This window comes from Mobula hypostoma, chromosome 15 (assembly GCF_963921235.1).
Source record: "Mobula hypostoma chromosome 15, sMobHyp1.1, whole genome shotgun sequence".
Taxonomy (NCBI): Eukaryota; Metazoa; Chordata; class Chondrichthyes; order Myliobatiformes; family Myliobatidae; genus Mobula; species Mobula hypostoma.
In genome coordinates, this window is record NC_086111.1 from 59,429,859 (window position 1) to 59,457,422 (window position 27,564).

General features: G+C 40.3%; 1 protein-coding gene across 1 annotated transcript in view; it reads left to right on the top strand.

Annotated features, from left to right (window-relative positions):
• efcc1 (EF-hand and coiled-coil domain containing 1) overlaps positions 1-27,564 on the top strand; it is an 83,322-nt gene that overhangs the window by 42,116 nt on the left and 13,642 nt on the right. Inside the window, 3 exon segments of the mRNA XM_063068142.1 lie at positions 12,874-13,019; positions 17,345-17,480; positions 20,169-20,334. Coding sequence (XP_062924212.1) covers positions 12,874-13,019; positions 17,345-17,480; positions 20,169-20,334 — 448 coding nt within the window.

Below are 27,564 nucleotides of genomic sequence, written 5' to 3' on the forward strand. Positions count from 1 at the left end.
CATTGACATGGATATTAAGGCCTGTCCAGTGGTGGTGGGTTATCACTGACATACCGTGGTCAGCATGAAGGTGTTGGACCAAACGGCCTGTATCCATACTTTATTGCTCGATGACTCTAACTCAAGCAGTTTGTCATTCATTAGATAGAAAATAAAAGGTTAGCTTTTTATGAGAGTGAAGCTTAATGAAAATTTGTTGATCATTATCTCAAGATATCTACTTGAGTCATGATAGCTGAGTTCTTCACATGTACCTTGGAGAGCGTTCTAACTGGCTGCATTACCATCTGGTATGGTGCGGTGAGGAAGGTGGGGCAGGGGAGGGGCTACTGCACACAGTTGAAATAAGCTGTAGAGAGTTGTAAACTTAGTCAGTACCACCTTGTACACAATTTTAAATGGTGTCCAGGACATCTTCAAGGAGTGATACCTCAAAAAGGCAAATCCATCATTAAGGATCCCATCACCCAGGACATGCCTTGTTCTCATTGGCACCATCAGGAAGGAGGTACGGAAGTGTGAAGGCATTCACTCAACAATTCTGGAACGGCTTCTTCCCTTCTGCCATCCAATTTCTGAATGGACATCAAACCCAAGAACATCACTTTACTTCAAAGTTGCTGGTGAACGCAGCAGGCCAAGCAGCATCTATAGGAAGAGGCGCAGTCGACGTTTCAGGCCGAGACCCTTCGTCAGGACTGACGAAGGGTCTCGGCCTGAAACGTCGACTGCGCCTCTTCCTATAGATGCTGCTTGGCCTGCTGCGTTCACCAGCAACTTTGATGTATGTTGCTTGAATTTCCAGCATCTGCAGAATTCCTGTTGTTAACATCACTTTACTACTTTTTTATTTCTATTTTTGTATTACTTACTTAATTTAACTATTTTATATATATATATTCACAGTTTTTCTGTCTATTATTATGTATTGCATTGCACTGCTGCTGCAAAGAAAACAAATTTCACAACATAGGCTGGTGGGTGATATTAAACCTGATTCTGATTGTGATTGTGAATCCTTGTCCTTTCCCATTAGCACCAAATGTAATTTGCCGTTCATTTTAAAAATTCAACCATCCAGTTAAAATATATTCTATTATCGCCTTTGCAGTGTGACTTGTAAGTGGCTTATATTGGCCTTCATTATGTTCTTATGATCTGTGATGGGGAAACATTGCTATCTCTAATTTTAGCTTCATATTAATTTCTAGTGTTGAAATCTGTCAGAGTCCATCCACTTCTCTGTCTCCCCATCCATAAGAATAGAAAAGTGGCTTCTGTGTACTTTCCCGAGAGACGTGTGGATGGTGTCAGCACTCTTCTGAGTAATTACCCAATCAATTATATTTGATGTTTGCATCAATCTTGGTAAATGAGATTAATTTTGTGCACATAATTTGCAGATAAATATCCTCTGCTGGATTGCATTTTCATGAATAAGTTACCTTACTTTAGCTGGGAGAAGTCGTGTAGCTTTGGTTATATATTCTCCTCTTTATATAGAATCTGTACTTTGAGTGAAGTTACTTAATTTGGTACAAAGAGTATTTGCTGTGAGTCCAGATATTTGTATCACCCTGACTCCAACTTACTGTTAGATACAGTGCTATCAGCAGAAACTCTGCTGTCAACAACAAAAAAAGACAGAGTACAACACAAAAACAGGCCCTTCAGCCCATCTAGTCTATGCCAAACTATTTAAACTGCCCACTCCCTTCAACCTGCACTGGGACCATAGCCCTCCCTACCCCTACCATCCATGTACCAATGCAAACTTCTTTTAAACGTTGAAATCCACTTGTGCTGGCAGTTCAGTCCACACTTTTAACGACTCTCTGAGTGAAAAAGTTTCTTCTCATATTCCCTTTAAACTCTTCACCTGAACTCTTGGCCCCTGATTGTACTCCCACCCTACCTCCGTGGAAAGAGCTTGCTTGCATGTACCCTATCTATACCCCTCATAATCCATACCTCTATCAAATCTCCTCTCAGTCTTCTATGTTCCAAGGAATAAAGTTATAATCTATTCAATCTTTCCTTATAATGCAGGTCCTCCAGACCCGGCAACATCCTTGTGAATTTTCCCTGTACTCTTTCATCTTATTTACATCTTTGCTGTAGCTAGGTGACCAAAACTGCATACAATACACCAAATTAGGCCTCACCAACGTCTTATACAACTACAATATGTTGTATTTTAAAGAGAGATCACTAAAAACAGAACAAGAACTTACAAACAAAAGTATCTGAAATGAAATGATTTTCATTAAAGTTGAAGTATGAGTCCTTTAATGTTAACCATTAATCATACAACAAAAGAAAAGTTCTGAGCAGTCTTTTTAAGAATTCCACTGTTGGCTGAATTGAAGGAGAAAACTTCACAAATTACAAAGAACTGTTATGATGTTTGATTGAAGGAAGAACAAAATCTTTTTAATGAAAGCTGCTGGAATCTTTGTTTTATTTGGTCTGGCTATTACTGTAAACCCAGGGCAGGGCTTGACTGCAGGCATCACAGCTGAATCCAACCTAACCAGGGAGAAAGTCCAAACCCATCCTGAAATGTTTCACTTGTTCATCATTCTAACCAGCTAGAGTAATGATTTTTTTGTTCATTTATTTCTCCCTTCACTCCTCTTTAATCTTATCATTCAATTTGTATTACTGTACTTGGAAGTCTGCTTTTGTTTGTTAGCTCATGAAGAAAGATAATCCATCTAAGCTTTGTCATTTATTGTATTGCCATTATGTTAGTACTTTATCAAGGTCTGAAACTTGTTCGCTATGGACAAGCCATCCTGTTTTAGTTTGCTAGGAACAGCTTCCGAGAAAATCTCTCGTAATTATATTTCAGTGGTTCAATGGTTCGATAAGACGATAAGACGTTAAGATATAGGAGCCAAAGTAGGCCATTCGGCCCATCGGGTCTGCTCCACCACTCAATCATGGGCTGATCCAATCCTTCCATTCATCCCCACTCCCCTGCCTTCTCCCCAAACCCTTTGATGCCCTGACTAATCAAGAACCTATCTATCTCTGCCTTAGATGCACCCAATGACTTGGCCTCCACAGCTGCTTGTGGCAACAAATTCCACAGATTTACCACCTTCTGACTGAAGTAATTTCTCTGCATTTCTGTTCTAAATGGACTTCCTTCAATCCTGAAGTCGTGCCCCCTTGTCCTAGAATCCCCTACTATGGGAAGTAACTTTGCCATACCTAATCTGTTCAGGCCTTTTAACATTCAGCATGTTTCTATGAGATCTCCCCTCATTCTCCTGAACTCCAGGGAATACAGCCCAAGAGCTGCCAGACATTCCTCATATGGTAACCCTTTCATTCCTGGATTCATTCTCGTGAATCTTCTCTGAACCCTCTCCAATGTCAGTATATCCTTTCTAAAATAAGGAGCCCAAAACTGCACATGATACTCCAAGTGTGGTCCCACGAGTGCCTTATAGAGCCTCAACATCACACCCCTGTTCTTATATTCTGTACCTCTAGAAATGAATGCCAACGTTGGATTCGCCTTCTTCACCACCAACTCAATCTGGACTCCCAAGTCCCTTTGCGTCTCTGCATTTTGAATTCTCCCCAATCATCTGCCCATTTATTTCTTCCAAAGTGCACAACCCTACACTTTCCAACATTGTATTTCATTTACCACTTCTTTGCCCATTCCCCTAAACTATCGAAGTCTTTCTGTAGGCTCTCTATTTCCTCATCACTACCCGCTCCTCCACCTGTCTTTGTATCATCGGCAAATTTAGTCACAAATCCATTAATCCCATTGTCCAAATCATTGACATACATCGTAAAGAGCAACGGTCCCAACACCGAGCCCTGTGGAACTGCACTGGTAACCGGCAGCCGGCCAGAATAGGATCCCTGCTTTCAGTCAATCAACCAATGCTCCACCCATGCTAGTAACTTCCCTGTAATTCCATTGTCTCTGATCTTGCTAAGCAGCCTCCTGTGCAGCACCTTGTCAAAGGCCTTCTGAAAATCTAAGTACACCACATCCACTGCATCTCCTTTGCCTACCGTGCTTGTAATTTCCTCAAAAAATTGCAATAGGTTAGTCAGGCAGGATTTTTCTTCAGGAAACCCTGCTGGCTTTGGCCTATCTTGTAATTGCCTCCAGGTACTCCGTAATCTCATCCCTAACAATCGATTCCAACAACTTCCCAACTACTGATGTCAAGCTAACAGGTCTATAGTTTACTTTCTGCTGCCTCCCACCCTTCTTAAATAGCGGAGTAACATTTGCAATTTTCCAGTCATCCGGTACAATACCAGAATCTATCGATTCTTGAAAGATCATCATTAATGCCTCCGCAATCTCTCCAGCTACCTCCTTCAGAACCTGAGGGTGCATTCCATCAGGTCTAGGAGATTTATCCACCCTCAGACCATGAAGCTTTCTGAGCACCTTCTCAGTCGTTATTTTCACTGCACATACTTCACTTCCCTGACCCTCTTGAATGTCTAGTATACTGTAGATGTCTTTCACTGTGAAGACTGATGCAAAATACGCATTCAGTTCCTTTGCCATCTCTGCGTCTCTCATAACAATATCTCCAGTGTCATTTTCTATTGGTCCGATATCTACCATCAACTCTCTTTTACCCTTTATATACTTAAAAAAGTTTTTAGTATCTTCTTTGATATTAGCCACCAGCTTCCTTTCATAATCTATCTTTTCCTTCCTAATGACCTTCTTAGTTTCCTTTTGCAAGTTCTGAAAAGCTTCCCAATCCTCTATCTTGCCACTAGCTTTAGCTTCATTGTATGCCCTCTCTTTAGCTTTTACTGTGGCTCTGACTTCACTTGTCAGCCACGGTAGTGTCCTTCTTCCATTCATAAATGTCTTCTTATTTGGAATATATCTGTCTTGTACTTCCCTCATTTTTCACAGGAACGCCAACCATTTCTGCTCTGCTGTCCTTCCTGCCAGTGTCCCTTTCCAGTCCATCTTGGCCAGTTCCCCTCTCATGCCATTGTAAATTCCTTTATTCCATTGAAATACTGACACATTGGAAAATAGTCTCAAATTTCAAAGTGAACTCGATCATGTTGTGATCACTGTTCCCTAAGGGTTCCTTCACCTTAAGCTCTCTTATCATCTCCAGATCATTGCACAACACCCAATCCAGCACATCCGATCCCCTAGTGATCTCAACAACAAGCTGTTCTAAAAAGCCATCCCTTAGACATTCTACAAATTCTCTCTCTTGAGGTCCAGTACTGGCCTGGTTTTTCCAGTCCACTTTCATGTTAAAATCCCCAATGATTATCTTGATGTTGCCCTTCTGACACACCTTATCTATCTCCTGCTGTAATTTGTAATCCATACCCTGGCTGCTGTTGGAGGCAGTAGAGCCAAAGCTCTACCACTCTGACTTAGTCAGCTCCATCCATTTAATATCAGAGAATGTATCCAATATACAACTTGAAATTCTTACTCTTCCCAATCATCCTCAAAACAGAAGAAAACCCCCAAAGAATGAATGACTGAAAAGCATTAGAACTCCAAAGCCCCCCACTGCTCCCACACAATAGCAGTGGAGCATCAACCCTCCCCCCCCCCATTTCCCTCAGCAAAAACATCAGCCCCCCCCCCAACCACCACCTGCCATGCAGGCAACAGCAAAGCTCCCAAAGAGACCTCGATCTAGAGTCCATCAAACCCCGTTCATCTTGGAAATCTGCTGATCCTCGGCATCTTATGAAGAAAGGAGATCCACCTAATGGTTTTGTCAGTCATACTATTGACAGCATTTCGGTCTGTTAATGAAGATTTTTATGTGTAACTCTTAATCATGGTGCCATACCAAGTACATACCAACCTTTCTGTCCACCTATTCTAGTCCACCATGCGCAATTAAACATCTGTCCTTCTATGCCTTACCTAATTAATATCTGGCTAAATGCCTCTTAATTGTATCTGATTCCACCACCTCATTTGGCAAGTTCCAGATATCAACCACTGCGTAAAAACATTACCCTCAGAGCCCCTTTAAAGCTCCTATCTCTCAGCTCTTACTTCAAAGTTCAAAGTAGATTTATTATCAAGGTATGAATACCACACACAATCTTGAGATGCATTCTTTATGGCCCTAACCTGGGAGAAAGATCTCAACCATCAACATTATTTATCCCTCTCTTAATCTTATATACTTCCGTCAGCTCACTCCTCAGCCTCCTTCACTCCCGGAAAAATAAGCCCAGACTTAACCAATTTCTCCCAATAGCTGAAGTCCTCTAATCCAGGCAATATTATGATGAATCGCCTTTGCATTCTCTCCAGCGCAATCACATCCTTCCTATAATGTGACAATTAGAAAAGCACACAACACTGCAAGTGTAGTCCAACAATTTATTTAGTGAAGTTGCAAACTAAAATCCCAACTTTGGGTTGGATGTCCTGACCTACGAAGGCATCCTATTGAACTGTATCAACACTTCCAGGGAATTATAAACTTGGACCCCTACTGTAGCTCTCGCAGTTCATTGACATTTCTTAGTGCCCTGCTGTTTATTGCAAATGTCCTACATCGATTTCTACAGTCTGGATTAAATTCTATCTGCCGATTTTCCATTGACTTCCATCTAATTTATATCCTGATGTAGCTTTAGACATTTTTTCCCTTTTTATGAACGTGTTCTATATAAATTCAAACCACGTTTATACCGAGGTTTAAATATCAAGATGCACACCAAGTCTTAAATTATTTTAATCAGTGAAACTGTAAAAGGAAGTGAAGATCATAGAGGTTCTATTACAGTATTGTAATATTTATGAAAACGTAGGAATATAGGATGAGAAGTGATCTCTAACTATTGAATATTGAAAGGCCTTGATAGGGTGGATGTTTCCAGCAGGGGTAGAGTCTAGGACTTGTTGTGGGGGGCGGGGGGAACAGTCTGGGAATCAAAGGATGTCCTTGTAGAACAGAGCTGAGAAATTTCTTCAGGCAGATGGTGGTGAATCTGTGGAATTCATTGGCATAGATAGCTGTGGAGACCAAGTCTGGGTATATTTAATGTGGAGGTTGCCAGATTTTTGATTAGTAAGGGTGCCAAATGTTATGGGGAGAAAGCAGGAGATTGGTTGGGGTTGAAAGGGAAGAGTAAATCAGCTACGATCAAGTGGTGGCCTAATTCTGCTCCAATGTCTTATTATATTATAAATATTTTAACGGAAAAAATGTGTTTAAGCTGTGTGTTCTAAATTTCTAATTTCCTATTTATACATTACTGTAATGTGTATACTTTTCTGATGGAAATGTAACATTGTGAACATTAGAAAATCTAGTTTCTTTTTGTTGATATATATATTGTTAAGAACAAACAATTGCCAAATAGCTTAGAAATTTGGATTACACAGACATTTTTCAGTTTATCTCCAAATAAAAATCTTCCTCTGAGAGTAAATCCAGTGGAAAAAACACTTTCCTCATTTATTGCTCTTTCTCCTTATCGGACTGCCAGGAGGGTGGCATGGCAGTGTAGTGGTTAGCACAACGGTTTACTGTACCAGCGATCCGGGTTCAATCCCGCCACTGCTTGTAAGAAGTTAGTACATTCTCCCCATGACCACGTGGGTTTCCTCTGGGTACTCTGATTTTCTTCCTCAATTCAAAGATGTACTGGTTGGTACGTTGCAAATTGTCCTTTGATTAGGCTTGGGTTAAATCGGGGGATTGCTGTGCAGCACAGCTCGAAGGGCAGAAGGGCCAATTCCACACTGTATCTCAATAAAATAAAATGAATGAATATATTGACATGCATCTCCTAGCAATAGTTCTGCTGTTCAGCATTTACTGCCACTACAGGAAAATAAAAAGGTGGGGATAGAAGAAAGAGGACTCGCAAGAAGTGTTCGGTGAAGCCTGATGGGTGGGAAGGGTAAAGGGTTGGAGAAGCAGGAATCTGATCGGAGAGGAAAGTGGATCATGGGAGAAAGGGAAGAAAGTGGGGGAGGTGATAAGCAGATGAGGAGAAGAAGTAAGAGCCCTGAATGAGGATTAGAAGAGAGAAAAGTGAAGGGATTTTTTTTACTGGCATCAGGTTGGACACTACACAGACAGAATATGAGGTGTTGCTCCTCCATATTCACTTCCATATTAAATCATCTGAGAGATAAATACTGTGGCTGTGTATAGGGATGCCTGTTTTCATCTAGTTGAGATTCCCTTCGTCCCTGGTGGCAGAACCTAAACATTTCAAACTGAAGGTTAATCACATTTGCAGAATTTGTCATCAATATTCAATATCTTGATTCCAGCAAATTGGAAAACATGATTCCAATATCATCAGTAGAGTTGGATTGTTATGAAGTGAATGGGATTTAAGTATTTGATCATGCTGGGTGCAGAGCTTGACTGAAATGTAAGACACAATAGGTAGACTTTGAGTCCTCATGTTTGTACAGATATCTTACCCATTTTGAATAAGCATTGGAAAGTCACAATGAAAGTTATATCCGGAAGTCCCTGCAGAAGTCTGTGACAATGGCTGAAAGGGTTAAAGGGGTCTCCCTACCATCCACTGGGGACATTTATCAGGAGCGCTGAATACGCAGGGTCCTTAGTATTATCAAGGATCCCACCCATCCACCGAGCATCCTCTTTGACTTTCTACCATCAGGCAGGAGACTCCGATGCATAAAAACAGAAATGGGTGGAACAGGAAAAAGTTTCTTTTCTCCAGCCATTAGGCTTCTAAACTCCCTGATGCACTGCATTTGAAGTGTCACTGGCTAACCTGTTCTGTATCTGACAACATTTAATTTATCCATCTTACTTTGTTTATTTCTGCATAAATCACCTATAGATTTTATCCTTACTTTCCTAAGCTATTGTGTGTTATAATGGGTGTTGTAGGTTATGTGTACTACTGTGCTTTTTACCCTGGTTCGGAGAAACAATGTCTCATTTGACAGTATACCTGTATACTGTATAGTTAAATAACAATAAACTTGACTTGACTTGAAGTTATAGTACAAGAAACAGTTGGCAAGGAATGAGTTGAAGTGCAAGATTATGAGTAATTGAAACCTGATGCCCGAAAGAGTTTGTAGTTTGGCAGGTTTGCAGCTTGGAAGAAACTAAAAATAGAATAAGAGTTAAGAAGGGTTAGAGAAAAAGGAGTCCGGTAGTCACCTAATTATCTCTTTACTCATACATTTTAGCAAAGGACAGACTCATTTCCATACACTTTACAAACATATTGAAAGAAAGTCTATGAAAAAATATAACTTCCTTGCAAAATGATTAAAATGAAATAAAATTATTTCTCTTAATGAGTGTGGCATCTCATGGGAGCTCTTATCCAGACAGTGGAGTTGAGATAAAAATTAGTTGGAGTTTCGGAGACAATGGTTAAAATCTCCCAGAGGGCTGGAATGGGATGTTTTTTAAAAATTCAAGTTAGACAGTTAGATTCATCTATAAACAACTTTTAAACGGGTTCTTTTGGGTTTCTTGTTTTTTGTGGCTGCCTGAAAGGAGACAAATCTCAAGGTTGTATTATGTATAAGTAGTTAAGTAACTTTGAACTTTGAACTTCAAAGACAGAGTAAAGTCTCTATAGGCATTGGCAATGTAATCTGGCATCAGATTGGGTACGTACTAAATAAGTTCCTACATTACACACACAGGCTATCCTTGGGACCAACACATAATAGAAGTTGAATTGAGACTTCCAAACCTGAAAAGCTATTGGTGGGTGTGTGCTGACCCATCCAACATTAAAAATCTACATGTCCATAAAATATAGATTAGATAATTCATTTTAAAAAGTCTTGACAAATGATAGATGTCTTTGCTTTGTGCTCAATTGATGCTTAAGGCATATGAGTCTGTAGAATTATTTGAATTTTAGACTGAGGGAAATACCTCCTCAAATTCAAGGAGTAAATTTGTTTAAAATCCATGTATCCAGTTGAAGGTAATCTATCGTGGAGTCAGACCAAAGTATCAAAGGTGAAAGAGCGTTGTGCTAATTTATTACCCTTTGCAGTGTCCAAAGCTAAATTTTTGGTTCCAAGGCTAACCAAAACCTTCATGAATTTCAAAATTTAGTACTATTTATTGAATGGTAGTTTGGATTTAGAATACGTTGTTGTTAGAAGTTCCTGGTAATTATTGGAAGTAATTACTGATTTGAGTAAAAATAACTACACTCAGAGTAGGAATTATTATATCTAAAGTGTTTTACACAATTTGGCTTCTAATTTGCTATTTCAGTCAGAGTCACATTGATTAAAATGTCATTAGTCATGGGTAATATTTCAAGACCTATCACTTTACATTCTTTCACGCTCTATGACATTGTTTCAGGATCTAAAGCAGCTAACTTCTTTCACACAAAAGAACAAGAGAGATGTTTGTCTCTCACTATGGCGACCTCTTTCCACCCGATTTATGCACTGATACATTACTAGTGTCTCCAATGCTTCTGAAGGTCATCACACTGAGCTATTACTACATAGATTTTATACTGGGGTTTGTGAAATGTTAGGTTGAATTGTTTGGCAAAGGATTTTAAGAAGATATAATGAGCAACTTCCAAAATAATTTAAATTTGTTCTTAGGCTCATTTAAGCGAACAGTAGGAATGTATAATTAAGAAGAGCCGATCTCTGTCAAAAGCTCAGCATTAGAACTTACATCAAAAAGGAGATTGTCTAGACAATTAAATCTAAAGTATTGTTTACATTTAATACAGTAAAAATACATTAAGTTACCCAAAACTTGGAAGTATTGATGAGTTCATGATCTCTGTGCAATTTCAGTTCTATTTTCCCCATCTTTTCTAACCCTTCAAAATTCTCTGGTTCTCAAATAAAACAAAACCACAACAAAAAATGTACAATGACTAAAATTGTTTAGAGATTGATGATTAAAACTTTGTGACACCAAACTAATTTTAGAATCTGATTTGACACTTATAAAGTCCGAGTTCTAAAATAAGAATATACATCATATGTTGTTGATATTGGAACATAATAATTTCCATCTTTCTAAAAACTGTCAAGAGCATCCAAGAGGAAAAATGTCTTTTCTGTATGTTTAGCATTAGTTTACGCAATTTTACTCTAACTCATTGTACCTTTAACCGGCAAACTCTAATAGTTCTTCTCTATACTTATTGCGTATCTCCACATGGAGCAAATTATCTGCATCAACCTTTGTCTTGGCATTTTGAAGGACCAATTTTCATTGTTGGTTTTGAGCTCTTAGAACTGAGCTTCAAATGAGCACATTTAAACAGGTGGAAAGTCTATCTGCAAGAGCTGCAAGACTCAAGCGTTTGATTTATATCACTGCACATCTACAGCTATTAAATTGTAAGCTACCAATGTGTAGCATTGCAAGTTCCAATTAGTTCTAACTCAGTGTGAAACCAGCAAAATTTTCTCATTTGATTGTTTATATTGATGGGCTACTTTATGAGCTCACTTGTCTGGTTCAAACCAATGAATTCAACAATCTTAATTGACCGACTGCTGTGGTTGTGGATGATGAGTGAAACTACTCCATTGTTTTTTTTTCCCAATTTTGTTTCATTCCATTACACGTTCCACTATCTTTGTCTTATTACTGGAGGATTATCTTCTTAGTCATTTCTCAAGATCAAATCTCCCTGCATGAAGGATTGGGCAATGGCTTTTCCTGGTTCCTGTGTTCTGTGAAACATTTACCATTGTTTTAAACATTGTTCTTCAATTTTCCTTCATTTTATGTAATACTTTTGCCATGTGTTTTTTTTGTTTAAATCCCACATTAGAAAACGTTTAACATAATTCATTTTTAATCAACTTAGTGTAATGTATTTTGAGATAAAGCAGTGTAGAGCAGTGATTTTAAAAAGTATTAACATAAGTATAAGTAAGAAAGTTGGCAGATGCTGCAGGAACTCAGCAGGTCAGGCAGCATCTGTGGAAATGAATAAACCATCAATGTTTTGGGCTGAGATGTCCTGAGGAAGGTCCTCGGCCCGAAATGTCAACTGTTTATTCACTTCCATAAATACTGCCTGACATGCTGAGTTCCTCTAGTACTTTTTGTGTGTTGCATAAGAAAATCTAATTTCCAGTTATCAGCTACCAGCAGGATAGTCATTTAACCAACCTGTTTTGTTATTCAAATCGCTAAAGTGGAAGGATTAATTGTTGACTCAACATGCCATTCAGAAAATTTTCGAAAATGTATTAAGTTTATTTGATATTGGATTGAAATAAACTTATTATCTTGTAATTAAAACAACTAACAGTGAGCAGACAATTCCAGGCAACTCACTAGGAAGCACCAGAAAATATGTGGTGCTTTCTACTTATTATAATAGCTGTAAATGTGTAAAATTTAGTGCTTAAGTATTGTATGTGCTATGTATCTATATTCTGTCAGTCTGTATTGTATTTTGTATTGTGCATTTATTATGGGTTATGATAATTTGTCACATAGATTGGGCGTGGTAGAAGCAAATGAGCATAGTTACGCATTCACGCTTTGTCCTAATTAGTTGTTAGTTAGAGGCAGCCAGGGACAGGGATGATTTTTTTTGTTGACTACTAATTTGAACACTGATTTTGGTTACGCTACTTTCTAATATTGCTGCAAGATCATTCATCTTTGCTGATTTCATAATAAAGCATCAAACATACATTTTTCTACTTGGAACTCAGTTATTTGGAAGTGTGTCATACAGTGTCAATTCTCAATCTTTCAGCAGCTTTGGTTTGTTTCAAAGTAACAACTAGAAAGTATATAAGCATGTGAGAGCAGTTACGGTAAGAAAATCCCAATTATGACTGCAAACTTAAAGAGATGTGCTCTTCCATTTACTTATTTACTTTTCTTTTAGGACAGAGGTAATGCAGTTTCAATTCCAACATTCAAATCCTCCAGAGGGGAGGCCTCCTCCTGCACTGTATGAGTGGAAGGGATGTCTACCAGTACATCAGGAACGTAGATCTCCAACAGGGGATATCGAAACATCAGCTTATAACAGTAAGAAAATTTGGAAGATCTTCAGAGTAAAATTAAATTATGTGCTAATTAACGCAGAGGTACCTTTATTTCTTCTCAATCTGTTTAATCTATTTCATTTCATTTTCCCTTTCATTTCTCAAGTTAGATATTTAATTTGCTATTTTATTGGAACTACTTTAGGTGAGGTTCTTCAAATCAAATCAAATCAAGTCAAATCAAATATCGATTTTAATTATCATTCAACCAGATACGAATACAGCTGAACTAACAGAGTTCCTCTGGGACCAAGATGCAAAACATACACAGCACATTCAAAATAGTGAGCAAAAAAAACATAGTCACACAAAAAGAAACACTTATATAGCCCAAGTCCCTAAGCGACATGTCCTGCAAATCAATGATACAGTTCCTAGCAGTGCACAGACTCTGCAATCCAGCCTGTCATTCCACCAACAAGAGAAACTCTGCAGATGCTGGATATCAAAGTTCTGATGAAAGGGTTCGGCCTGAAACATCAACTATTTACTCTTTTCCATAGATGCTGCCCAGCCTGCTGAGTTCCTTCAGCATTTTCTGTCATTCCACCAATCCAACACTGGAGGGCAGCACTAATGGGAGATGCTAGCCCCCAAGCAAGCAGGCTACACTGCCTCTGGTGTCTCCTCTCCTGGACTGCAGCAGCAGGCAAGCCCGCGGCTTGAGACCTAGTCCTTGCTACAACTGAGGCCACGCAGCTCCCCCACCATCTGTCGCACCACTGAAAAAGGGAAACAGGTCCATGGCATCTTACATTATCAATGTCTAGCAGAGTCGTGCAATGGCAAGAGAAATAATCTGCACATTATTGATAGAATAGTCTGTCAACCTACTGTATTGAACTAGAATCAAATCCACACCCAACATCTACATGTTATTTGGTAACACACTATACCACCCAGAAAAGGACTATAGGCAGGTTGGCTATAAACTATATGGCAAGTTTGATGTCATTTGTGACATTTTGATTGATTCTGTATTTGTTCTTTAAAGGTTCCTGCAAATGCATACTGTAGACCCAGGCCATTGTTTTCTTCCTGTTCAGTTCTTGCTTGTTTCACAGTATACATGTCTACAATCATACTTTGAATAGGCCTGATCATTTGGCAATGTGGGGTGACTTTGGTGCAGCTACCATGGTTAGTGCTTTATTGCACCACTGCTCAAATTTCTCATTGTCTTGTTGTATCTAAGTCTAACCTGCAGCTACCCGTAGAAATGACAAATTGCAGAGCCTCAGAGACTCACTTCAGAAGCTCTTTGGTAGATTGTTGATTATGCTAGTGCTGTTGCAATTATGCTGTTTTCACCATTGAAACTCCTTTAACATTACAAATTACCCAGCACCCAAAAACATCAGTATCACTTTATGAGATACAGTCTCTCAAAAGAGGGACATTTTTTTTGGCACTAACTCCATTACATTGATTAACTTAAAAAGATTAGAAAGTCTAAGCCAGTTAGAGCATTCTAACCATTTAGTATGGGGTGGGGAGGGGGGCGCTACTGCAGAGGATCAAAGAAAGCTGCAGAGAGTTGTAAAATTAGTCTGCTCCATCATGGACACTAGCCTCCATGGTATCCAGGTCACCTTCAAGGAGTGATGCCTCAGAAAGGCGGCGTCCATCATTAAGGACCCTCACCTCCCAAGACATGCCCTCTTCTCATTGCTACCTTCAGGAAGGAGGTACAGAAGCCTGAAAGCACACACTCAATGATTCAGGAACAGCTTCTTCCCCCCTGCTATCCGATTTTGAATGGACATTGAACCATGAGCACTACTTCTCAATTTTTTAATTTTTTTATCTTTTGCACTATTTATTTAATTTAACTGTGTGTGTGTGTGTGTATATATATACACACACACACACACATACATGCACACACACACATACACACACATACATGCACACACACACATACACACACATACACGCGCGCACACACACACATACACACACACACATACACACACATACACACACACACATACATGCACACACACACATACACACACATACATGCACACACACACATGCACACACACACATACACACACATACACGCGCACACACACACACACATACACACACACACATACACACACATACACACACATACATGCACACACACACATACACACACACACATACATGCACACACATACATGCACACACACACATGCACACACACACACATACACACACATACATGCACACACACATGCACACTTACTATAATGCACAGTTTTCGTTTTCTCCCCGTTATTATGTATTGCATTGTACCACTGCCACAAAGACAACAAATTTCATGACATATGCTGGTGATATTAAACCTGATTCTGATTCTAATCTGCCAATAAAGTAGGAAGAGATACGTTGGGACACATGGGAGAAATAAAACTGCTTTGACTTTAGGTACAGAATTCCTCTGTGATGGCAGAAATATCGAAAATAGAGATAAAAATCATATGGGACCTCATTTTTGAAAACAAATATCAAAATCCAGTTAGATAGCAAATGGACCTGTACTAGTGCCTGAAAAAGAATAATAATACAGCAGGAAATATTTTGTTATTTTAAGGAAAGTCAGACTGGTTTAGATTAAGTGGGCATTGCTCTTTAAGGGTGTGCAATCAATTAAGTATAGATAGAAAAATTGCTCGTACTCTACAATATATGCAATCTAATTAACTTGCTCAGTCCCAAAAGGGATGTGAAGGATAATGCCTTACTGTGAAAGGAATTAAATCTCAGCAATGATTCTCAGAAAATTGAAGTGCAATACAGACATCAGGATTGTCTGAAACAAACAGGGAAAGACCAATTGTTTGAGACAGGGACCAATAATAGCGCATGGAGATATGCTGCAGCAAATCTGAAACCTGAACCTTCTATGAGCCCAGTGATAGTAAACTTGGAAGTATAAACCACATACGTTAGAATCAGAATCAGAATTGGGTTTAATATCACTGTGAAATTTGTTAACTTAGTGGCAGCAGTACAATGCATTATATGATAGATATAGAAAACAAACTAAATTAATTAATTTCAGTAAGTATATATATGAATATTAAACCATTAAATTAAAAATAGTGCAAAAACAGAAATAATAAGAAAAGTTCACAAACAAGGGAAAATCTACAGATGCTAGAAATCCAAGCAGCACACACAAAATGTTGGAGGAACTCAGCAGGCCAGGCAGCATCTATGGAGAAAAGTACAGTCGACGTTTTGAGCTGAAAGCCTTTGACAGGACTCACTTCGACGGAATACTTACCCAAACCCGCTGCTACAGCCATGTATCCTTTCTGGGAACATGTCTTCGTCACCAGCTCGCACCACACGGTTTCCAGGTTCGTTTTCCAGCTTCTGGATTTGAACCCTCTGAGGACCCCAGGTACTCATGTTCAATTGACTGCTTCTCCCACTGCGCTCCACACGCCACACTTAAGAGTCCTGCGGAAGGGTCTCAGCCTGAAACGTCGACTGTACTTTTTTGTATAGATGTTGCCTGGCCTGCTGAGTTCCTCCAAGCATTGTGCGTGTGTTGCTAATTTAAAAAGTTCATGCGTTCAATGTCTATTTAGAAATCGGATATCAGTGAGGAAGAAGCTGTTGCTGAATCGCTGAGTGTGTGCCTTCAGACTTATGTACTGTACCTCCTTCCTGATAGTAGCAATGAGAAGAGGACATGTCCTGGGTGATGGGGGTCCTTAATAATGTACACCACCTTTCTGAGGTACCGATCCTCGAAGATGAAACAAAAAAAACTGTAAAGGCATGTGCAAAATACGTCTTGTGTAAACTTCATTAATGAAGGGGACCAGATTTATGGAAATGCAAAGTGCACAACTTGTTTTATTATAGAGTATTTAAAACAGCACAATATTCTGACCTTTGCCTTACCTGCGTTAACTATTACAGTCAGAATAGAAGAAATATTTATTCATTTATACTGCATATCTTAAATGTTTTGATTCCTGGCATGCAAGTTGTATGCAATTATGATATAATCCTAATGTATTTTACTTTGGAGCAAAGTTTGTGTTTATTTTGGAATTTTAGTGAATTAAGGCTTGCAGTTCATAAATGTCAAAGCCAAGATCTCAAAGAGGCTTTGAGAACATTTTGAACTGCCAGTGCCTATAAATAATCTATGTCTTTTTGTGCACAATCAATTTTGAAAGCTAAGTATCTCAACCTTTCCACAAAAAGATAAATAATCCAGTCACATCCGGGTATGAAGTGTTGCTGTAGATGTAAACATTTAAGTTTCATTAGTGTTTGCTTCTCTGCATCAACTAGTTGAAGAACAGATGTTCCGCTCAGTGGAAGGACAAGCTGCCTCAGATGAGGAGGATGAGAAGTGGACTGAAGATCAGAAGACCCAGGTGAAAGAACTGAAGAAGCTTTTGAGTCGGCTCTGTTGCTGTGGGAATGGGTGAGTACAACCTACTGAACTTAAGTAACCACAGAGCCTTAGGTATCTTCTACAATCAGATGCAAAAACCTAACAGAAGGGACATGGATGCCTGTTTTTGAGTAATGAACTGCATCCAGTTCCCTCCAATCCCATAGATTAGAGAATGCCAAACCACATTAATTCTCTCAGAGAGAATACTGCTTTAATTTTTGAAACAAGTATTAAGATGGAGGTTTCTTTATTGCCGATGTAGTATGTGGTAAACGGGTAAAACTACCTTGAAATTGCAAAATCTATACAGTGCGATCCCAGCACCAGTAGCTGATCTAAAGAGGTATTTTTCACAAATGGCCAAGGTGAACAGTTAGAAATATAGTACTCAACCCAAAGGAATAGGAATATAACAATGAATTTCTAAATAACTAATGGAAAAATTATTAATACTGAGATAAATATTATAAATAATAAATACATTCCTCTCCCTGAGGTTTATTATTGAAACTTCTGGGCTTTAACAGCAGCTTGATGATTTCTTGGTTATTTTCGCTCTTAATGTCATGACACCTCGTGGTTGCTCGTCTAGCATCATAATCACACGGTTTCGTTGTCTCTCAGTACACAGCCAGGAACGGAAGAAACTGTCACCTACTCTTTCCAAATTTCTTTCAAGTGCATGTGACTATAAGTAAATATTTATTCATATATTTATTGAGATGTGGGCATGTGGCCAAGTGGTTAAGGCTTTGGACTAGCGACCTGAAGGTCGTGAGTTCAAGCCCCAGCTGAGGGAACGAGTTGTGCCCTTGAGCAAGACACTTAATCACACACTGCTCTGCGACGACACCGGTGCCAAGCTGTATGGGTCCTAATGCCCTTCCCTTGCACAACATTGGTGTTGTGGAGAGGGGAGACTTGCAGCATGGGCAACTGCTGGTCTTCCATACAACCTTGCCCAGGCCTGCACCCTGGAGAGTGAAGACTTTCCAGGCGCAGAACCATGGTCTCACAAGACTAACGGATGCCTTTACTTTATTTATTGAGATACAGCATGGAATAAGCCCTTTAGTCCTTCAAGCCTTGCCGCCTAGAAACCTCCGATTTAACCCTAACCTAATCACGGGACAATTTACAATGACCAATTAATTAACCTACCAACTGGTATGTCTTTGGACTGTGGGAGGAAACAGGAGCACCCGGGTGAAACCCTCACGGTCGCAGGGGGAAGGTACAAACTCCTTACAGTCAGCGTCAGCGTCAGGAACTGAACCTGAGTTGCTGGTATTGTAAAGCATATGTAGGTTAACTGGCCGCAGTCAATTATCCATTGTGAAGGGGTGGGTGGTGGAATCTGCGGAGAGCTGATAGAAAAGTAACAAGAACAAAGAAAAACTGTGTTAGTGCAATGGGTACAGATACAGATACAGACTCAACTGGCCAACAGGTCTGTGTCCACACCATATGACTCTGTGGCACACCAATAGAAATACTGAAACCGGTTCCCTACAGAACCATTGGCCAGTTAGTCACATCATCTGGCCCATTAGCCCAAAGACTAAAAATGAAGCGTGGATTATGATGGGTGAAATTTGTAACAGAAAAAGATAAGGAGAGGAGAAGAAAGTTAAGATTAAGAGAAAAGAGTTGCTTAGAGTTGGTCCTGACTGTACAGGCCTTTCAGCCCACTACATTGTGCTGACCCTTTTAACCTACTAAAATCAATCTTACCCTTCCCTCCAATAAAGGGCTCCTATAAAGCCCTCCATTTTTCTATGTCCCTAAGTTAAGAACCTCTCCCACCACCCCGATAGTGGCTTCCATGCACCCACCACTTTGTGTAAAGAACTTACCTCTGATATCCCATCTATATTTTCCTCCACCCACCTTAAAATTATGTCCCCTTATCCATAACATTTAACAAAAATTTAAATAATTATATTTCTAAAATATTAAACACACAGTTAAAAAAATGTTGCTGTAGTTAAATTCTAGTGTGAAAAAGATTGTTGGTAATAATTAACATTATGTTATTACGAAGAAGTGGATAAGACCTAACTTCATTCAGGAGATAAGACCCAACTTCAGATAAGCCCCAACTTTATTTAGTGTTTGCAGATTACATGTTGAGCAAATACAGCAACATCATGTAATGCATTGGTTATTAGTGGTTATTAGCTACTAACTACAAGGCTAGTGTCTGGGATGGTGTCATACAGACAACAGCATTTGGAATGTGTTAATTTATTGAGATACAGCACAGAATAGGCCCTTCTGGCCTTTTGAACTTCTCCGGCCAGCAATCCAAATCACAGGACAGTTTACAATGACCAATTAACCTACTAACTGATATGTCTTTGGACTGTGGGAGGAAACCAGAGCACCCGGAGGAAATCTACGCAGTCACGGGGAGAAGGTACAAACTCCTTACAGGCAGTGACAGGAATTGAACCCAGGTCACTGGTACTGTAAAGCGTTGTGCTAACCACTACACTACCATGGCTCCAAATTCACATTGAATAATATACCTGTTTCACCTGGAATTCTACACTATCTGCTAAAGATAGAATAATGAATACTATTAGCCCTACTGGTATTTTGACAACAAATCACGGATGTTTTAACTAAACAGTGTTCTTAAAACAAAATTGTGAATGTAGACAGCATCCTCAGCCCCATGACAATCCCCTGTTATGTGATATCTTTTCACAGCTGTGATGATAAAACTGTAAGAAAGCTACTCTCAGAGTTTGGGAACATACGGTGTGAAGAGAGTAACAGCGCTGTTTGGGAACTGGTTGAAAAAGTGGCAAAATTAAAGGAACAGCTGGAGTTAAAGGAGTATGAAACCCAGCAAATGGAGACCGACATTGATCAGGTGAGAAATCAGAACACCTTGATGCATTTCTTCTGTGCCTTTGAGGTATAATGACAAAAATATTTAAGGGGTGCTGTCTTTGTTAAAACATTTGTGAACCACGTTTTGATGCAATAATTTTAAATCAGTTCCAATCCTAATGTATGGCCACTGAATGCATAGTATGGCAGAGTGGAGATATAGCTCTACCAAAGGAGGTATAAGATGCTCCCTCCCTCCACTTACCTGCCGGTCACCCTTGGGCAAGGTGTTGCACCTGCTTTGCCCCCCCCCACCCGGGTCAGGGTCACAGGAAGCCATGGGGGCAGGAGGTGGATGGTCGTATGAGCAGCTGGTTCATGTCACAAGTCCTCTCGTGAGGCCACTGATGCCAAGCAAACAATCTCTGAAGAATATTGATAATGGCTGGGGTCACCCATCTTGAAAAGACACTGCCCAGAAGAAGGCATTGACAAAGTACTTCTGTGTAAAAATTTGCCTGTCAGAGACCATCTTTGCCTACAACATGGCACATAATGATGATGACTGTGTGTATATTCGGTCCCTTCCAATAATTTAACCGCTACTGACATCTGGCTCGCTGGCCTTCCAAAAGGGTAGGAGAGATTATCATTTAGATTAATAATCCAATACTGTACTTTTTGAAGAGAATGGGCAAAATTTTGAAATCAAACATGTTTTAAGTTGCCAGGCATGGGAAGGCTGGAGGGAACTGTTTGAGATAAGGGAAACAGAATGATTTGAATGCAATGCTGTCAGTTGCAAGAGGGTGATGCAGGCTTGTTATTTATGGCTCATCCATCTGAAAGAAAGAAATGTGCCAAATTCGCCAAATATTTCCAGCATTTTCTATTTTGATTTCGTTGGTTTCATACTCGTCTGAAATTGAAAGAATGCAACTTGGAACATTATAGGGGATTTGCATGCTTACTGAGCTGCAAATATGTCTGCACACCATGTCGTCCTGTTCTAGTTAAAAATTGACGATACTCATCAGACAATCGGCAGTGATTATCTCAAGTGATTATTTTATTGGTTGCTCATCCTCCTTAGTGTAATGATTTCTTTAGGCCTGTGGGAGCGCTGGAGGTCATTGGGCACCGAGGTTTAGAGCACCTGAGTTGGTTAATTGTTGCCTAACAAAAGTTGTTAATCATTTTGAGTTACTCGTGTTTTTCTTGGATGACTCACTCTTTGTAATACAGTTTCCTGGTTCCTTCTGTTTAAGCTTGTTAAGTTTATTAATATCAAAGAAGATACTTAAAGCTTTTTTAAGTATATAAAGTGTAAAAGAGAGTCGAGGGTAGATATAGGACCAATACAAAATGACGCTGGAGATATTGTAATGAGAGACACAGAGGTGGAAGAGGAACTGAATGCATATTTTGCATCAGTCTTCACAGTGGAAGATGTCTGCAGTATACCAGACATCCAAGAGTGTCAGGGAAGTGAAGTTTGTGCAGTGAAAATTATGACTGAGAAGGTGCTCAGGAAGCTTAATGGTCTGAGGGTGGATAAATCTCCTGGGCCTGATGGAATGCACCCTCGGTTTCTGAAGGAAGTAACTGGATAAATTGTGGAGGCATTAGCGATAATCTTTCAAGAATCGATAGACTCTGGCATTATACCGGATGACTGGAAAATTGCAAATGTTACTCCGCTATTTAAGAAGGGTGGAAGGCAGCAGAAAGGAAACTATAGACCTGCTAGCCTGATGTCAGTGGTTGGGAAGTTGTTGAAATCGATTGTTAGGGATGAGATTACAGAGTACCTGGAGGCACATGACAAGATAGGCCAAAGCCAGCATGGTTTCCTGAAAGGAAAATCGTGCCTGACAAACCTACAGCAATTCTTTGAGGAAATTACAAGTCTTTCATCCAGTAGACAAAGGAGATGTGGTAGACGTGGTGTACTTGGATTTAAAGAAGGCTTTTGACAAGGTGCCGCACATGAGGCTGCTTAGAAAGATACGAGCCCATGGAATTACAGGGAAGTTACTAGCATGGGTGGAGCATTGGCTGGTCGGCAGAAAACAGAGAGTGGGAATAAAGGGATCTTATTCTGGCTGGCTGCCGGTTACCAGTGGAGTTCCACAGGGGTCGGTGTTGGGACCGCTGCTCTTTACAATGTATGTCAATGATTTGGACTATGGGATTAATGGATTTGTGGATAAATTTGCAGATGATACAAAGATAGGTGGGGGAGCAGGTCGTGTTGAGGAAACAGAGAGCCTGCAGAGAGGCTTAGATAGTTTAGAGGAATGGGAAAGAAGTGGCAAATGAAATACAATGTTGGAAAGTGTATGGTCATGCACTTTGGTGGAAGAAATAAACAGGCATACTATTATTTAGATGTGGAGAGAATTCAAAATGCAGAGATGCAAAGGGCCTTGTGCAAGATACCCTAAGGGTTAACCTCCAGGTTGAGTTGGTTGTGAAGAAGGTGAATGCAATGTTGGCATTCATTTTTAGAGGTATAGAATATAAGAGCAGGGATGTGATGTTGAGGCTCTATAACACACTCGTGAGACTACACTTGGAGTATTGTGTGCATTTCTGGGCTCCTTATTTTGGAAAGGATGTACTGACATTGGAGAGGGTTCATAGAAGATCCACAAGAATGATTCCAGAAATGAAAGGGTTACCGTATGAGGAACGTCTTGCAGCTCTTGGGCTGTATTCCCTGGAGTTCAGGAGAATGAGGGGGGGATCTCATAGAAACATTCCAAATGTTAAAAGGCCTGAACAGATTAGATATGGCAAAGTTATTTCCCATGGTAGGGGATTCTAGGACAAGAGGGCAAGACTTCATGATTGAAGGACATCTATTTAGAATAGAGATGCGGAGAAATTACTATAGTCAGAGGGTGGTAAATCTGTGGAATTTGTTGCCACGAGCGGCTGTGGAGGTGAAGTCATTGTGTGTATTTAAGGCGGAGATAGATAGATTCTTGATTAGCCAGGGCATCAAAGGGTATGGGGTGAAGGCAGGGTAGTGGGGATGACTGGAAGAATTGGATGAGCCCATGATTGAATGGTGGAGCAGACTCAATGGGCTGAATGGCCTACTTCTGCTCCTATATCTTATGGTCTTATTTTGATGTGCTCAGGGATTCCGTGTTACCTGTATTATTGAAGTGGATGCCTGATCTGCTCTAATGACAGGGTCCTAGTTTTGAGAATGTTACTTCTCACAGTGTTGCACGGCTAAGCCACCGATGTACTTTTGGAATTATTGTGAATAAACTTTCTTTGCCGTCTCTACATCAGAATTGATCGTTTCTCCGTACTTGATTTCCAATATCGCCAGTGCACTTCATGACATTTAGTTTAGATTCCTTTCAAAAATCATGCCAAAAGCATTACTCCGTATTTGCTGATGGTTGTAGATTATTGATGTCTCAAAGCCAATTTTTAGAGATCAAATAATTCTATCAACGATATGAGAAAGTTAACCTTCCTTTAGATTAGATTTCTTTGACTGAGCACTTTAAAAAATTATGTCTTGTCAGATGTAGTTACAAAATCAAACTGTTCCTAATTGATTCTGATGAAAGATAACACCATTTGACTTAATAATTTTAATTACTATTGGAAAGAAAATGCTACATCTGAACTTAGGTCCAGATGGTTGAAATAGTGATGGTTAACATCTAGGTCAGCACCAATTGCTGCGATTTCTTTGGTTACAATTTTATCTGGATCAAGTAGTTTACTTAAAAGCCTTCTTTTTATCTAAAACAATTGCAATAGTTCTTAATGTCATAGAGGGCAATTTTATACAAAATCATCAGTTAAAGACTGATAATCTCATTTTGACTCTGTTCTTTTTTGCCAAACTGCTGTCAAACTCTTTTCGGTTTGTGTTTTTGTGGTAATTGCTATAACGTGCCGATGGGATTTCAGAGGATTGGGAATTTCCCTTGATGCTACACAGCAGCATCAATCATAACAGCACTGCAAACGGTTAGTAGTTGTGAACCAACATTTAAGAAAGGCAGGAACAATGTTTCTTAAGAGGAGAAGGAGAAAATAATTCAGAATGCCTTGAGGAAGTGAAAATGTAGAAGGGATTGAAAGAAACTAACGGCGCTGGGGAAAGGGCGGGCGGAGATCAAAAGAAAGTCAGTAATACTTGAGCGAGGAAAGCAAATACGTAGCAGGAAAAAAAGAGAAAATATGGCAGCAATGAAAAGATAATCCAATTAAGATTCCTGTTCCTATTTTTGCAGCTTTGGCTAACTTAATGTGAACTCCAAACTCTCAATGTTTCCATTTAATATCGGAGAATGTATTTGGTATACAACCTGAAATTCTTACTTTCCACAAGCATCCACAAAACAGAAGAAAACCCCAAAGAACGAATGACAGAAAGATATTAGATCCCCAAAGTCCCTCCCACGCACAAGCAGCAGCAAAGCATCAACCCTCCTCCCACTGGTTCCAGCAGGAAGCCTCAGTGCCACCACTCACCAAGTAAGCAATAGCAAAGCCCCCAAAGAGGTCTGTCAAAAACTACAGTCCATAACCCAACACTTCGATGTGTGTGTCCCCTCTCTCTCTCTCTCTTGCTCTCTCTCTCTCTGTCTGTCTGTCTCTCTCTCACTAACAAGGGATAGAGAGGTGTCACAGCAAGAGAGGAGACCAACAGATTGCTATTTCAATGTTATAGTCTGCAGTGACGCTCATTTGAGCTCTCCCGACTCAAGGACCAGTAGACTCTCACCTCCACTCCCATCGAAAGAGGGAGAGGGAGAGAGAGGGAGGGGATAGAGGGAGAGAGCGCACGATCACCCAAGTGCAGAAGCCTCTGCCAGCCTCACCCACCGTCGTGATGTTCCCATCTACCGCGATGTTCCATTTGGTGACACCGACAAGGAATCAAGCCCACAGGGCTGCACCCTGAAGGTGCACGTCTTCCAGGCCGCTCCTGGAGATACCAAAAATGGCTGGTCAGCGAGCTCCGGGAGTGGAACCCACCGCCGTGAAGAACCGCAGTTTGAGTGCAGCTGTAGATCACAGACTCTGACAGGACCCCAACCACCTTGAAAACGAAGAAAGAGATCTTAAAGAGTGGAATTAAAGCTGCTTCACAGATGAGCTCAAAGAAGTTGCCTTCTGGTGCCACCTTAGCTCCCAAACTTTCATATTTTTTATCTTAATATGTTTGGTGAAGAGCTGAGAATCCAGTACATTCATCAGGTTACCATCATCAACCTCCTACATTCCAATCTATTACAAGACACAAGGTTACTTCCAAATCTGTATTATTTTATTCCAGCTAGATGTCGTTCATACAGATCCATGCCAGCTTTCTTCTATGAACCTATAGACATCATCTATAGGCACTTCCCTGAGGCCCCATCTGCCACCTAGGCACTAAGGGTTCAGATGACGACAATAGCCACTTCCCTATTTACACATCTACAGCATCTTCAAAAATGTTCCACAGGAGCTGAGCTTTTAACCAAATCCATGTTTTCTTTGGAAAGCTCATATATTCCACAAGTAATCCACTAAATTCCTTTCCCCGGCAAACCTGAACTTGCTATACTGAATAATGAGACTCATTCTATTTTTAAGCCAGAAGTTCTGTTGAGAGATACTGGTTCACAGTATGGCACGGAACAGATGATTCATGACTTCTGTGCCTGTTAATTGTAGAGGCAGGTGGTTATGCAGATGGGGGGGGGGTGCGACTCAAATGCTGGAACTTCTGTCCTTCCCTCAGCAAAGAGTCAGCTGATAGAACTCAGATGTGCGGCGCTGGGGAGCCAGATGCAACCTGTATATGAGTGCGCAGCATTTCACCAGCACTTGAATGGGGTCACGAGCCCGGATGGGAAAAAGTAACTGAAGCTCAGTGGCTGTCCTTTTTTATCCTCATGTTAATGTTTTTGATTAACTTACTCAATTGCTCCATAGGCCAACGAAAGATAATTAGAAACAGTGGGGGAAAAAAAAGCCTTTGACAGCTTGAGGGTTCCCAGAGCAGTCTGGGTATGGGGACTTAGGATCCACCGCCCAAGGCCTAATGCTAATCACGGATCGCTTGGCTTCACGGAACAGCTGCAGTAGTGAGGCCTGATCCCTCACTTGCCCAGTGGGGCTGCAAAGGTCAGTGCAGCCGAGGGAGGAGTGTGGGTGAGGTGGGCCTGAGTCAAACTTGTACTCATTTTCCAAGACAGGTGCCTCCCAATTTTATTTTTTTAGATTATGAATACACGCAGTCCTTTTTTATTGTCATTTAGTAATGCATGCATTAAGAAATGATACAATATTTCCTCCGGTGTGATATCACAAAACACAGGACAGACCAAGACTGAAAAAAACTAACAAAACCACATAATTATAACATATAGTTACAACAGTGCAACAATACCATAACTTGATGAAGAAGTCCATGAGAACAGTAAAAGTTCAAAGTCTCTCAAATGTCCCACATCTCACGCAGACGGGAGAAGGAAGAAAAACTCTCCCTGCCGTACCCGACCATGGTCCGACTCTGAGTCATCCGAAAACTTCGAGCTCTGATCAGCTCTCCGAAACCGAGTACTGAGCGCCATCTCTATCTGAGCGATTCGACCTCCATCTCGGTGGCCAACAGCAGGCAAAGCCGGGGATTTTGAGGCCTTCCCTCCGAAAGATTCCTGACCACGCAGTAATGACAGCAGCGAATGAACGTTTCAGAAATTTTTCCAGATGTTCCTCTGTGCTTTCACCTCCGTCTCCATCAAATCAAAATTGTCCACGGCCCCTATTTAAAGAATACAATATCATTTTTCACCAGAGGGCTGCTCTCTTCATAATTGGAACTGCACCTGTTTATAATGAATCTGTGTTCCCTTTATCCATTTGTTTTCTCATGAAATAGGCAATAAAGCATTTAATAGCCGGTTCAACATTGAATAGCTGCTATCTTACTGTGAGTATAAATGATAGCTGGCTATTCAGTTATAAAAGAACCACTCAGAATGGTTTCTGAGATGTCTTTGCTCCTGATCACATATACCAGCAATCTACTGCCGAGACAAAAGTTTACAATCAACTACTAGTTCTGTTAGATTCTTCACAGTAACACTGAGTCAAGACTCCTTACCCAAGCAATACCTCTGTGTGTCGTTGTCAACGTTTTGCCTTGCTTTCCAGTTCTACCAAAGCCCTGGGATTCTAATGTGTCACAGTGAGCGCTGGCCACGACTGAACCCAGGTGCACAGAAACGACAGGCTT